Below are 15,267 nucleotides of genomic sequence, written 5' to 3' on the forward strand. Positions count from 1 at the left end.
GTATTTTCCAGCTACTTGTTTGGATTTATACTGACTGTGTGTAATTGTGCAGGTAATGAGCTCGACCAATGGAGAGCTGAACACAGATGACCCGACAGCCGGACACTCCAATGCTCCAATCACAGCTGCCACCGAGGTGGAAGTGGCAGACGACACAAAGTAAGGCAGCACCCCCTGCTGGAACTGATCAGAAGGAGCAATTTGTCCAAATAATAATAACAATAATACATTTTTATATTGAGCACATTATACTACATCATGGCACATTATAATGTTGCACAAAGTAAATAAACTAAAAAAGCACACAGAGAAAAATAAAACGGGTAAAATAACGAGAGAAGAAAACGATGCATGACCAAAGGAAAAAAACAATGCACATTTGATCCAGTCCTGTGTATGTTGTAGGCTTGGTAGGTTTTGTAGGTTTTGAGATGAGATTTTAATATGGACAGTATATTATATTACAGAAGAAAGAAGTTCCAGAAATGTAGCACAGTTCTAGAGAACGGTCGTTTACCAACTTTATGTAAATAAATATTTTTCTGCTTCTGGGGATCCGTAGCGCTGCACATGTTCAAGTATTCCTTGCCTCAACACCCCTGAGTCAACTCTGATTATGAAACTGGACATTTTTCTCTGTCAGGCTTGCTTCCCCATGCCTGTTGATGTCTTTTGCTTGCTTATTGAAGGTTTGGATGTTGATTTCTAGAACAGTGTCCAAATAAATTATTTTTACTTGAACTTTCTTGGGTATTGTGACCAACTGAAGTCTCATGTGCAACATTCATAGATGTTTAGACATTGTTTACACTGTTGTAAACTGCTGTTTCGCAACCTTGGTCCTGAAGTAATCCTGCCCTGCACAATTTCCCTGCTCTGTTTTTTGCTGCTGTAACACCATGGAGTGGTAGTGTAGGACTTGCAGAGAGTCCATGACATATTAGCATTGTACAGGTCAGTTAGTACATTAGTACAGTGGACGTCACTGTGCGCCTCATGAGGACCATGTTCCAGCAACAAAATTTGAACTAGTAACATTGAACATGCCTGACTACTCAAGGAATACAGAAAATTGACTTGCTGAAGTCAACCTGAAATCAGAATTGACAATATTTTATTTTATATTTTGGTTTCTGTCTGGTTATGTCAGTATGAACCAGCGCATTCTGCTCAAAAATGTCATGATATGAAAGGAAACTGTTGTGATATCAGATTCACACTGACTGACCTATTGGCATCATCTTTGACAACAGCCAAGCTTGGGCAGGAGAACTACCTTCTATGATGTCAAGGCCAAGAAAAAAACAGCTGCTTTTTTAAAATTATTATTATTATTATTATTTTTATCTGCCCTCCAAAACAATAATTGGAAAAATTAGTATAATTAAGTATATAATTAAGAGATCAGAGCATAATCATTATAATACATGAAAGAATTGAGAGTAAAATGTCGTCAATGTAAGATGAAGAAAGTAATTGTAAAGGAAAGTCATGCTTTTTGGCACAAGACGGGTTTTATACTGTTCAGTAAGGGTTTGATAATTAGCTGTTTGGCTTTATCAGGTCTTTTAGAGCAGGTAAAACAGCAAAATATGCAGAGGCATTCCAGGACCAGAATTGAGAAATGCTAGTTTAAACTAATGAATTCTAGGTCAGCACATCATACGGTTATGCTGGCCCAGATCCTGAGTGCTCAGCCTTCTTTATTCGTATTTGTTTCTCTTGATTAAAATTGGAGGTTCCAAGTAGGTAAAGTAAGTTTTGACCCATAATTGCTAAACCTTTAGTGCGTGTGTGTGTGCGTGTGTGTGTGCGTGTGTGTGTGCGTGTGTGTGTGCGTGTGTGTGTGCGTGTGTGTGTGTGTGCGTGTGTGTGGAAAGACAATTCTTTTAATGACGTGTCGGTCTGTTCTGCCTTTTCCTCAGGTGCTGCTGTTTCTTCAAACGGAGAAAGAGGAAAGCTCTCCAGAGACACAAGTGAAGAGCACTCACTGAAGAGAACTTGAAACATTCTGATCACTGTCGAGTTTTAAATGGAAGCAATTACACTGCTCACTCATCCTTTCTCTTCTCTTCAATTCTCTTCTCTTCAATTCTCTTCTCTCCTCTTCAATTCTGTTCGCTTCTCTTCTCTTCCGTCACTCGAAGTCCTGCACCAACGCTCCTGTTCTGTTGGAGTGATAAAGGAATGTTGTCGACTACACAACAGACTTTCTTCCTTTAAAATAAGCATAAGAAAATGATGTAAAGAAAAAAGCTCTCACATAGGAGGATGACGGAGAACTCTGTATAAAAACAATAATGATAAATGAACACTGTGACGTGAATTTGAAAACAAAAGAAGCTGTTTGAAACAGTTGTTGTATTCTAGATTCCATGCAGAACGTTTTGTTGTTCATGCCGTTGATCCGAGGACGATACGTTGATGGATTGGATGATGCGAGTTTTCCTTAGCTATAGTTCTTATTTGTTTCAAATCGGAAAGGCAAGAACTGCAAAGCAAGAAGGTAAAAAGATGTTTCATCTCAAGCAGACATGGAAATTTTTTTTCTCTCTTCTTTTTGTTATTGGTAATGAAATCTTTGCTTGTTTTCAGAACTGAATACCTGGATTGAAAACAGACCTTTACATTTTATGTTGTAGTGACCTGGAATTCTTCTTCTTCTTCTTCTTCTTTTTTTTTTTTTTTTAATTTCTCTCATTTGTTTTTTGTTTGTTTTGTTTTGTTTTTGTTCTGTTGACATGGGCTCTGTAGCACAGTGACTGGTCTCAGGTACTGTGGACGACGGAGAGACGAACAGATACTAAGCTCTCTGCTTATTATTGCACTTTTGGGGGGCAAAAAGAAGACAAAACAAAAAAATAAATAAATAAAGGCTGCCCTAGAATAACTCCCATGCAAACGTGAGGTATGTACAAGGGCCGAAATGTAAAGGCAAAAAGAAAAAAGTCCTCCTCTTTTGTTTCACATCAGAATTATTTACCAGGAAATCATAGTTTGTGCCTTTCCAAGTAAAATGTTTAAAGTTAAAGCAAATGTGTCCTGCAGTGGAGTTTTATCTGAACGACGGATGTGTTTTGATGTGTATTAAGCCTTAGTGCATGCCTCTGTCTACATCTACATAATGGAATTTCTCCCCAGCTTAAAATGGATCAACAAAACACCCAATTAACACAATCGTGTAATCTCCTCCAAATGTACACAGTATAACAAACAGTAGCAGCAACTGTTTTGAAGTCTGACTTTTTGGGGCAGTCGTGGGCTGGAGGTTAGGGAACCATCCTTGTGACCAGAAGGTCGCCGGTTCAATCCCCTGAGCAGACGGTACATGACTGAAGTGTCCTTCAGCAAGACACCTAACCCCCAAGTGCTCCCGGGCACTGTGGATAGGGCTGCCCACCACTCTGGGCAAGTGTGGTGTCCCCATGTGTGTGTGTGTGGTGTTTCACTGCATGATGAGTTAAATGCAGAGGTGAAATTTCCCCGTTGTGGGACTAATAAGGGTCACTTAAACTTTTGAACATTTTAAAGGTAGCTGTTATATCGTGGGTGTCGGAAGGAAACACATCTCCAAAGGCTGACTTTACAGGAAAGGACAAACATACTTTATTTTTAATGTAAGCCTATGGAACCGTTTTTTGAACCAATGGACTCTCTTCCCAGTTATTTAGGGTCACTTCTTTTAGTCCATTCATCATGAAATTTGCAGAAAATGAAAAGTTTAACAAGTTTTTTCAAATTGCGTTGAAAAACTGAAATGTCAAAAATGGAGATACAAGGTTTTCTTCAGATATGCTGTCAGAAACCACAGTCTATTAGAAATGACTGAACAACTCTGCAGTTTGAAGTTTGCGATGATTTACACATACAGTTGACTGACTGGTAGGTTCCTAGTCACACAAGACCTGGTGTAATCTTATGATGACGACATCTGGTCCCACAGGACTAGCACCCCACCAGTTAGCATCATGCTAACACCTACGCTGTATAACTACAAACAGTAGTAGTTCGGGGTGGACGATTTGGAAAGAATTAACAGGACATTTTCATGATCCACAACATTTTTCTGACATCTGGTATGTTGGAAGATGCAAGAAAGAGCCAGAATTCTCTCATTTAAAAAAATATTATTGAAAACTTTGAATACAAACTCATTTTTAATTTCTGCCACACTCTAAAACTAATATATTATTATAGAATTACGTGTTTTTATGCTCTTTTTGCAATGAAATATGCAGTTGATTGGAGGTCTATTGATTGGAGTGCTAGTTTTATCCACAATCAGAAATGTATACGGTCACATCATTTATTACCGTAACGATACTGTCATTTTGCCCAGCCCTAGAAGTAGCAGCTATTTTAAAACCTGAATTTTCCCCATATTTGGTAACAGTGTGTGTAACATAATGCAGTCTGCTAGAGATTACTGAACTCCACATGGTTGGAGGGAAGTGTGATGATTGGTGGGGTACTAGTCTCTCAGGACTGGATGTGATCTCGAATTGGGAACGTCAGGTGACAACAATGAGAACTTCTGGTTTAATGTGGGCAGAACGTTAGACGGACAGCAAGCCTGTCGTTAGCCCATGGCTGTAACGCAAGTTAGCATGGCTGAAAAGCACGTAAATGTTTGGAGAGTGGGCGGAGGAGACAGGTAAAGATGAACTTTACCTCTTCTGAGAGGAAACCGGTTCCATTACGATAGCATTTCACTAGCTGACTTGATGACATGATCCAGCCCCAGATGTTTATCAGGCTGTCCTGAGATGTGTATCCTCATTTTGAGATCATGTCTGGCTCTGCGAGGCTGGTGAGGCACAGGCTTCCATTACTTGTTAGCTACTTCAGCGCGTAGCTCCAGTCAAAATAAGCAAATTTTAGACATTAAACATGTCTTGCCTGATTAATTGCATTTGTGGTAAATGGAAAAAATGAACAGATGAATTTTTAAAAAACATTTTAAAAAAAGTTATCGCTTTAATGCCGATCAGTTCCTTTAACTGGTTATATTGCTTTCATGGTTTTATTGCTTGTATTACCTTTATCTATGTCTAGTTGTAAACAGTACCTACAGCAACCTTCCTAAATCGCCTCTGCAGCACTTTAGCAGCATATACTCTACCGCTATATACTCTGTACAGTGGAGAACCATGAGTGTTCTGTATAGGGTACAGTGTATTGACACTGTATATATTTGCTTATATGTATAAACCAGCATTTTGCAAGTGGATGACCCATTAACTTTCTGTTGGACAGTTTTGTTTACAGCACGTACAGCTGTAGGGCTGGGCGATACAGCAAAAATGTCACAATGTGACACTTAAGACATTTTCACGGTGCCCAATATCACCATATTTTATATTTGAGCACAGTTGCTCATTGTTCTTGTGATCCTTGTTTCTACTAGTAGAAACTAGCAGAGAAACAGATGGACTACAGTCTGTAACTGTAGAACTACTAAGTGCAGCTATCCAGTAAGTGGAGCTGATAAAATGGACAGTGAGCGTAGAAACAAGGAGGTGGTCATAGTGTGTGTGTGTGTGTGTGTGTGTGTGTGTGTGTGTGTGTGTGTGTGTGTGTGTGTGTGTGTTGGTTGGTTAGTTGGTGTAGTGGGTAACATCTCTGCCTTCTACGCTGTAGGCTGGGGTTTAATCCGCACCTTGGCAAACACCCTTCCTAGGGCAAGCCTCCCAACACCGCCTTCGCCTACCTGTGTAAAAATAATCAAATTGTAAGTCGCTCTGGGTAAAAGCATCTGCCAAATGCCATAAATAAATAAATATTTATTCAAATGTATTTTTTTCTATGATTGGATGAGGTGGAAAGGTTGGTTTGTGAAGGAGAAATGCTACAAACAGTGATGGAAATAATTTAATCATTAATCAAATAATTTATCATTAAAATTTATAAAAACATTTGAATGGAAACCCCACAAGGAATCACAAGCTGTTGCGAGATATGTATAGATACATGTATGTATTTATGGATGTGTGATATACACCGATCAGGCGTAACATCATGACCACCTTGTTTCTACGCTCATTGTCCACTTTATCAGCTCCACTTACTGTATAGCTGCACTCTGTAGTTCTACAGTTACAGACTGTAGTCCATCTGTTTCTCTGATACTCTGTTACCCTGTTCTTCAGTGGTCAGGACCCCCATGGACCCTCGCAGAGCAGGTATTATTTGGGTGGTGGGTCATTCTCAGCACTGCAGTAGCACTGATGTGGTGGTGGTGTGTTAGTTTGTGTTGTGCTGGTCTGAGTGGATCAGACACAGCAGTGCTGCTGGAGTTTTTAACACCTCAGTGTCGCTGCTGGACTGACAATAGTCCACCAACCAAAAATATCCAGCCAGCAGCGTCCAGTGGGCAGGGTCCTGTGACCACTGATGAAGGTCTAGAGGATGACCAACACAAACTTTGCAGCAGCAGATGAGCTGTCGTCTCTGGCTTTACATCTACAAGGTGGACCGAAGAGGTAGGAGAGTCTAATAGAGTGGACAGTGAGTGGACACAGTGTTGAAAAGCTCCAGCAGCACTGCTGTGTCTGATCCACTCGTACCAGCACAACACACGCTAACACCACCACCACATCAGTGTTACTGCAGTGCTGAGAATGATCCACCACACAAATAGTACCTGCTCTGTGAGGATCTGTGGGGGTCCTGACCACTGAAGAACAGGGTAACAGAGTATCAGAGAAACAGATGGACTACAGTCTAACTGTGCAGCAGCAGATGAGCTGTCGTCTCTGACTTTACATCTACAAGGTGGACAGACAAGGTAGGAGTGTCTAATAGAGTGGACAGTGAGTGGACACTGTTTAAAAAAGGTAATGTACCTGATAAAGTAACCATTTAGTGTGTGTGTGTCTGTGTCTATTAACACAAACTGAGCACTTTATTAGGAACTACTAATACTGGGAAGGGCCTCTCTTTGCTCTCAAAGCAGCTTTACGTCTGCGTGGCCTGGATTCCACAAGGTGGAGGCATTCTTTGTGATTCTGGTCTATGTTGACATGATTTCATCATGCAGTTCCTGCAGGTTTTAAGGTGTTTTTCAACACTTCAAGCTGCAAATCTCCTGCTCTGTCACATCTTAAAGGGATTGGGTTCAGATCTGGTGACTGAAAAACAATGAACTCATTGCCCTGTTCAGGAAACCAGTTTCCTTTGCAACACGGTGCTTTCCCATGCTGGAAATAGCCTTTAGAAGATGGTAAATTGTGGCCATGAAGAGATGCACAGGGTCAGCAACAATACTCAAATAGGCTGCGGCACTCAAGCAATGATTGACAGATATTAATTGGCTCAGATATTAATGGGCTTTGCCAAGGAAATATTTCCCACAACATTACACCACATCCATTAGCCTGGTCTGTTGACACCAGGCAGGTTGGGACCATGGATTTCATGCCGTTGGTTCCAAATTCTGAACCCATCATCTGTGTAGCTCAGCAGACATTGAGATTCATCAGACCAAGATTCTGTATAGCACCAAAAAGTGTTCTACTATTGTTCGTCTTGACAGTGTAACAACAAAAGAACCCTTTTTGGTGCTACATAGAGCCTTTTCCAAAAAGTTCTATATAGAACCTTCTACAACACATTCTTCATTAACCTGAGGAGCCGTTTCACCATGCAAAGAACCATTTAAGCATGCCCCACTTCTAATGCTGTATCGGATCACTGCCTTTAGTAAAGAAGCCCTGAAGAACCATCTTTTAAAAGTGTAATTCAGTAATAGAAGAAAACAAATACTTAACTCCGTGCGTGAGGTGGTGTTCTACTTCTATCAGAATTCATTTTTATTTTTATTTTTAACTTGACCTTAACTTGAACTCAACTTTTTTGTATCATTTTGTGTTTTTCAGATTTAAAGGGCAGTTCTACCAGTTTTGCGTAACTTCTGCATAATTAAAAGGTTAAGATGTAAACTACACCATTCTGAGTGGCTTGGTGTGAAATGCCCTGTTCTAGAGAGAGTCAGAATTGTTTGCAGTGGTAAGAAGGGCCTGGGTTCGGTTCCCTGGCTGGGTGACATGTTCTCCCCCCCTGGCTGTGTGGCCTTCCTCCCACAGTCCAAAAATAATGCGGTCAGACCAATTGGGCATGCTAAATTGCCCATAAGTATAAGTGCGAATGTGTGTGGATGTATAGGTTTGTCTGTCCTGCGATGGGCTGGCGACCTGTCCAGGGTGTTTCTTGCCTTCCGCCCAATGACCACTGGGATTGTCCCCCTGTAACCCAGAAGGATAAGAGGTTTAGAAAATTGTGTGTGTGTGTGTGTGTGTGTGTGTGTGTGTGTGTGTGTGTGAACAGTGGTGGTGATAGGAACCAGAAGTTTAATGAGTTCATCAAAGCTTATCTTTTTGGATCTTGGGGGAGGAATTGGGCAGAAGGCAGGAAACACCCCGGACAGGTCTCCAGTCCACTGCAGGGCAAATGCATACATATACAATCACACACATAATCAGACCTAGGGGCAGTTTAGCCCTTGGACTGTGGAACGAAATACAGATACAGGAAGAACATGTAAAATCCACGCAGAATGGACCCTGGTTGCCTGGCCGGGATTCAAACCCAGGCCCTTTTTACTGTGAGGCGACATGCTGCCCTCTAAAGACGTTATTGTCTCTGAAATCACAGTACGCGACATGGCTGATACCGGATACCTTGTTTTAAGACCGTTTTAAGGTTTGAATTTGGCCTGAAACAGTTTTTGAACATATTCAGGGTGGAGAGGCACATGCACGGTGTTCTGAGAGAAAACAACCAGTTTTTTTGGATTTATCACAACATAACTATCAACAATCTATATTAAAGCTCAGAAGACAAATGTAGGTTCACTGCTGGTTTTTGATGGTAACTAAAATGGCTATATTTGTGTTGTAGTCATTGTGACCCCTGGTTCCTATCAGCACCACTGTAAAGAAATCAGTCAGCAGTTTCTCTCCAATGAATCATTTCGCACCAAACCACTCTGAGTGACTGTTTACATCTCAACCACTGAGTTATGCAGAAACGTGAAATTCCCTTGGAATTTTTTTTTTTTTTTTTAAAGACTGTAGTGTGTACTGTGTGAGTCTGAGCAGAAAGCTGGTCTTCCGTCACTGAAAAGGCCAGATTCAGCTTAAAGCCTGACAGGAGAAAAAGGGGCCCGAATAGTGAAGGCTGCGGTTTGCAGGGCTGCTTTAGGACCGTCTCGTTTTGTGAGCTTCGAGCTGGTGCTGTGGTTTTAATGAAGCCCTCAGGAAGGTAAAGTGATTGAGGCTGTTGTTTTGAGGTTGCTTAGCTATTAAATCTAAACTTATCTTGATTTTGATCTGTGGACTGTGTTGCATAACAGTTTTGTATTTTGCTGAATTCATCACTTTGGTGGTTTTACATTGAACCTCTGCCCGGGAATTATGAAAAGCCTATTTTCAAACAAAACCACAGGAGTGCCAAGATATCAGCCTCCCCACAGAGTTTAGCCCTCATCTAAGACAGCAGGTGGGTGTTCATGTGTTCCTGAGATGCTTTATGTGGATAAATTACTGTATTGGTGTGATTAACGCTGAAACTTCCTGACTAGTTACAGTCAGGAAATTTACGGTCTTCCCCTCAATTCACTCTGATAGTGTTTTTCTAAACCATTTCCTCTGTTCTACAATGTTCTCCTCTCTATTCACACCGTTCTAAAATGTTTCCTCCACAATACCACTGTTCTAGAATGTCCTCCTCACATTCACACTGCTCTAGAATGATTTGTCCACAATAACACTTCTAGAATGCCCTCCTCTCTATTCACACTGCTCTAGAATGCCCTCCTCACATTCACACTGCTCTAGAATGATTTGTCCACAATAACACTGTTCTAGAATGCCCTCCTCACGTTCACACTGCTCTAGAATGGTTTGTCCACAATAACACTTCTAGAATGCCCTCCTCTCATTCACACTGCTCTAGAATGATTTGTCCACAATAACACTGTTCTAGAATGCCCTCCTCACATTCACACTGCTCTAGAATGATTTGTCCACAATAACACTGTTCTAGAATGCCCTCCTCTCATTCACACTGCTCTAGAATGATTTGTCCACAACACTGTTCTAGAATGCCCTCCTCACATTCACACTGGTCTAGAATGATTTGTCCACAATAACACGGTTCTAGAATGCCCTCCTCTCATTCACACTGCTCTAGAATGATTTGTCCACAATAACACTGTTCTAGAATGCCCTCCTCTCATTCACACTGCTCTAGAATGATTTGTCCACAATAACACTGTTCTAGAATGCCCTCCTCTCATTCACACTGCTCTAGAATGATTTGTCCACAATAACACTGTTCTAGAATGCCCTCCTCTCATTCACACCGTTCTAAAATGTTTCCTCCACAATACCACTGTTCTAGAATGTCCTCCTCACATTCACACTGCTCTAGAATGATTTGTCCACAATAACACTTCTAGAATGCCCTCCTCTCTATTCACACTGCTCTAGAATGCCCTCCTCACATTCACACTGCTCTAGAATGATTTGTCCACAATAACACTTCTAGAATGCCCTCCTCTCTATTCACACTGCTCTAGAATGCCCTCCTCACATTCACACTGCTCTAGAATGATTCGTCCACAATAACACTTCTAGAATGCCCTCCTCTCTATTCACACTGCTCTAGAATGCCCTCCTCACATTCACACTGCTCTAGAATGATTTGTCCACAATAACACTGTTCTAGAATGCCCTCCTCACGTTCACACTGCTCTAGAATGGTTTGTCCACAATAACACTGTTCTAGAATGCCCTCCTCTCATTCACACTGCTCTAGAATGATTTGTCCACAATAACACTGTTCTAGAATGCCCTCCTCTCATTCACACTGCTCTAGAATGATTTGTCCACAATAACACTGTTCTAGAATGCCCTCCTCACATTCACACTGCTCTAGAATGATTTGTCCACAATAACACTGTTCTAGAATGCCCTCCTCTCATTCACACTGCTCTAGAATGATTTGTCCACAATAACACTGTTCTAGAATGCCCTCCTCACATTCACACTGCTCTAGAATGATTTGTCCACAATAACACTGTTTTAGAATTTTCTCCCCATTTATGCTGTTCTAGAAAGTTCTCCCCTCTTTCACACTGTTCTAGAATGTTCCCCCATTAGCACAATTTTAGAATGTTCTCCCCATTTAGGCTATTCTAGAATGTTTCTCCTCATTCAGACTGGCTTATCAGTTATTCCTCTAAGTGAAGATGAACATTTATTTATAAGAAAAAAAAGTCAGGAATTGTGAACTTAATCTGTACGTCCTGTGAAGTTCATGCATGTTATTTAAAATGGCTGTTCGGATACAATTTAAAATTTTTATAGTTCACAGCAACTTATACTGACCTGTAGAGCACACCAGCAGGCCTGCTGGACCTTAATGAAGACCTGGCGGCAGTGTGAGTGGGTTGAGAGAAGTTTTGAGGATGTATTTAGAGACAGAATTTGGGTGACTATTGAATTATACTGTTTTTGTTTTTTTTGTAGCTCCAGCTTTAAATTTAAGATGCAAAATCTGCAACAAAACATTTCTTAACTGATTGACTACATCTAGGGCAAGTGGAGAACAGTGTGAAGTAGATGATCCTCAAACTTGGGGGTGTCTAACTGAACCACTGAAAGGGCCATGTTAAAATATCTCAACAAACCCAGAGAACCGGAGAACATCTTTGTTTTTCTTTAATTTTCAAATGACATTTTGCTGTAACTTGAACTGGGCGGTGAAACGTAAACAGCACAGTATAGGCATTTGTAGCAGACCTTGAAACAGTACTTGGAGTTGTTTGAACCTACACATTGGACTAGCACACAATATGTTGCAGTGCATGCTGGGGGTTGTAGTACAGGGCATTCCGAAACAGATAGAATAGGCTAATATTAATAGAAAATTGGGGTAATTTTGCGGGCCAGATAAGATTGCGTGGCAGGCCTGATCTGGCCCATGGGCCTTGTGTTTGACATATGGGCTCTACCTGTTCCTTCAATACCACTGTCAGTGTGTTAATAACTCATTCATAAAGGTCTTATAAAGTGTCTAATTTTGGCAAAACATGTGTTTTTGAGCAAATGTGCTTGGATTTACAGCAGATCAGACAATACTATCTTACACTGAGATCCACTGACCCTCTGAGAGACGCTGCAGTGTGACTGAGGGGCAGCCGTCATGAACATGTTATTCTGAGACGTCTCTGGTGTTCTCGTGCTGTGACTCCTTTCTGTAAGTGTTCTTAGAACTTGTAATTGAGTTGCTTCATGACACCAAGTAAAAATAACAAAAGAAGGGGAACCTATTACTTAATCAATTACTACATTATAGCAACAGCTAATGTGGTAATGCGATACTGCTTGTAAACCTCGGCCTGCAGTCTTTTTAGGCTTTGACCTAGGAGTTAAATCCTCTCCCACCGTGAAAACATCGTTTTATTCTCCCCACTGTTTATCACATGCTGTATGAGCAATGTGCTTTTCTTTCTGGAAATGTATACTTTTCATTTATGTTTTTCAGTTTTTGACAAAATTTGAAAGTGCCTATTGTTCTTTATATTGTGTGTAAATTTCATGATGAATGAACCAAAAGAAATGGCCCAAAATGACTTAGTAAAAATTCTGGTTCCATTGACTTACATTAAAAGTGAGGTAGGTTTTTTCCTTCTCCTGTAAAGTTACCATTTTGGAGACACAAGCTTTTCTTCCGACAAAAATCAATATGTAAGTAATTAAATAAGGAAGTACTTTACTCATAGTTCACTTTGTTATTCTGCATTTAGCCACTTCATAAGCCCTATACCTTAGGAACAGGTCCACTGTATACAGTACACTCAAAAAGATGGTTCCTCAAAGGTTCTTTAGTAAGGACATGGTTCTATATTGAACCATGAACACTCAGTAACCCATTTGCATGCATAAATGGTTCTTCAGATTGATGGAGAATGTGATGTAGCCTATGTGGTAGCCATGTAAATGTAGCCATTTATAACACATTCTCCATCAATCTGAAGAACCCTTTGCTTGGGGTTGCAAAGGGTTCTTTGACACTTCATGGCTCTATTTAGAACATTTTTATTGCTAAAGAACCCTTTTTAGAGTGTCTCACGTGGGAGAAAAGGACTTGAGTAGTAATTAACTTGAGGATTAAGGAATTGGGTCAAATCACGCTGTTAGTCTTGCCTTCAGGTCACAAACATTACATTGCTGTGATATCAATTGTATTGTAAAAGGTGTGATATTGATGCTAATTATGGAAGGTAATTAACTCTGGAATTATTATTTAGCAGACTTGTGAAAATTATGGGACAGGCTGGCTCTCGTCTCAAGTCCTTCAAATTACAGCACTAATCCAGCTCAAATAGGGCCAAAATTTCTAATTCACTCTTAAAAATTAAGGTGTTTTAAGAGTTCTTCAGTAATGCAAATGGTTCCATATCAAACTATGAACACGCAAGGAAGCATGTGCATGATTAAAAGGTTCTTTTCATGGGGAAAGGGTTCTTCACATTAATGGGTAGATGGTTCCATATAGAGCCTTTTTTAAAAGGGTTCTGCTATTGTAACAGCGTCAAGCTTGTAACAACAGAAGAACCAGTTTCACAAAGGTTCTTTATAGAAACAATAATAAACTAAATAAACTTGAAGAACCATCGTATTTGAGTGTGTTTAGGATTAATTGGATTGTGAGAAGCAAAAAATGCAACCAGCTTCTAAGACTGAACTTTGGAGGTGTGTCTTCAGATTCTTTGAGGAACTGAGTAAAAAAAAAAAACCTAAAGAGTGAAGCTTCTGGAATTTTCTGTTAAATTCTGCTTTTTTGGATGCTGAAAATTCATAACTCATACTTAATGACTGTTTTGACTACAGTAAACAGTGGTCCTTGGGTCTTCCACAGTACTGTAGGTGCACGGTTACACGCTGAAGCCTATCTGTTTGCTCCACAGTTGATAAGCTCCTTTCCACCCCACTGGTCAGTGTCTAACCACAGGGCCATCTCTGACCGGACGTCATTTAGGTGGTGGATCGTTCTCAGCACAGAAGTGACACTGACGCATTGAGAGTGGTCCACTCAAAAATATCCAGATGAGAGAGGCTGTGGTCAGAAACTGACCACTGATGATGCGCTAGAAAACGGTGGACATGAACTGTGCCTCAGCAGATGAGCTCAGTCTCTAACTGAACACCAGGGTTGAGGTTTCTAATAAGGTGGCCAAGAAGTGCCGTTCAGTTCAGAGAGCCTTTCCTGGAAGTGTTCTGGAAGACCCCCACAGTGCTTTCCCTCCTCTGGCACACCGTGAGGGAATGAGACCCAGCTGAAGAGTAGAATCAGTGTCTTCATGTACAAACACTGTGCGGTGAGGTGGTTCTCCTTAACACCACAGGGAAGCACTGCTTTAGAGGAAGTGAAACTCGACTGGATACAGTAACACAGTTGTCATACACACAGTATAGCTGGTCATTCAAACCTGTCATGTGTCCAGTCACCTGACCATGTCAAAGTAGATGCTAGAGTAACGTTGATGATGCTTGCAAGGAAAATAACCATGACCTGAAGTGTCACCAGGTCTCCATGGTTCATAGAGCTGTAGCTTTGATGATCCTCACTGGATCTAATGGCGTACAAAGCTTATCCATCCTTTCTCCTTTCAGAAGAGGGGTTTACCTGCGTTTTATAACTGGATGTTGCTTGACAAGCCAGGAAGGTTGTTAACAGATAAGATGAGCCGTGTGTTCTGTGTTTCAGGGGGCTAAAGTCAATGTGAACTGGACATCGGAACGTGTTTTTCCTTCCATTCGGAGTGAAACAGGATAAGCACAGTCGGCCAGCCATGCAATTTCACTAGGGTGCGCAAACTTAAACAATGATGAGTCTAAATCCATCCATCCATCCATCCATCCATCCATCCATCCATCCATCCATGTGTCTGGATATTTATCTATCTCTTTGTCTCTGTCTATTTACCTGTCCATCTATCTGTCTGTCTGCCTATCTGGATATCTGTCTGTCTGTCTGTCTGTCGGTTTTTCCATCTATCTGTCTGTTTATCTTTCCATCAATCTATCATTTGTCTTTGTCTGTATGTCTACCTATCTTATCCATCCATCTGTCTGTCTATTTATTTATCTTTCCATCTGTCTGTCTATCGACTGTCTGTCTATTTACCTATCTTTCCGTCTGTCTGTCAGTCTGTCTGTCTACCTATCTTTCCGTCTGTCTGTCAGTCTGTCTGTTTAC

At 40.8% G+C, this 15,267-nt stretch overlaps 1 protein-coding gene across 4 annotated transcripts in view; it reads left to right on the forward strand.

Annotated features, from left to right (window-relative positions):
- csnk1g2b (casein kinase 1, gamma 2b) overlaps nt 1–3,036 on the forward strand; it is a 63,837-nt gene extending 60,801 nt beyond the window's left edge. For all 4 annotated transcript variants that reach the window (XM_037535861.1, XM_037535859.1, XM_037535860.1 and 1 more), the window contains 2 exons: nt 53–159; nt 1,926–3,036. In XM_037535861.1, the coding sequence (XP_037391758.1) occupies nt 53–159; nt 1,926–1,980 (162 nt within the window). In that variant the 3' untranslated portion in view covers nt 1,981–3,036. The remainder of the gene's footprint in view (nt 1–52; nt 160–1,925) is intronic.
- The last annotated feature ends 12,231 nt before the right edge of the window (nt 3,037–15,267 follow it).

This window comes from Pygocentrus nattereri, chromosome 28 (assembly GCF_015220715.1).
Source record: "Pygocentrus nattereri isolate fPygNat1 chromosome 28, fPygNat1.pri, whole genome shotgun sequence".
Lineage (NCBI taxonomy): Eukaryota > Metazoa > Chordata > Actinopteri > Characiformes > Serrasalmidae > Pygocentrus > Pygocentrus nattereri.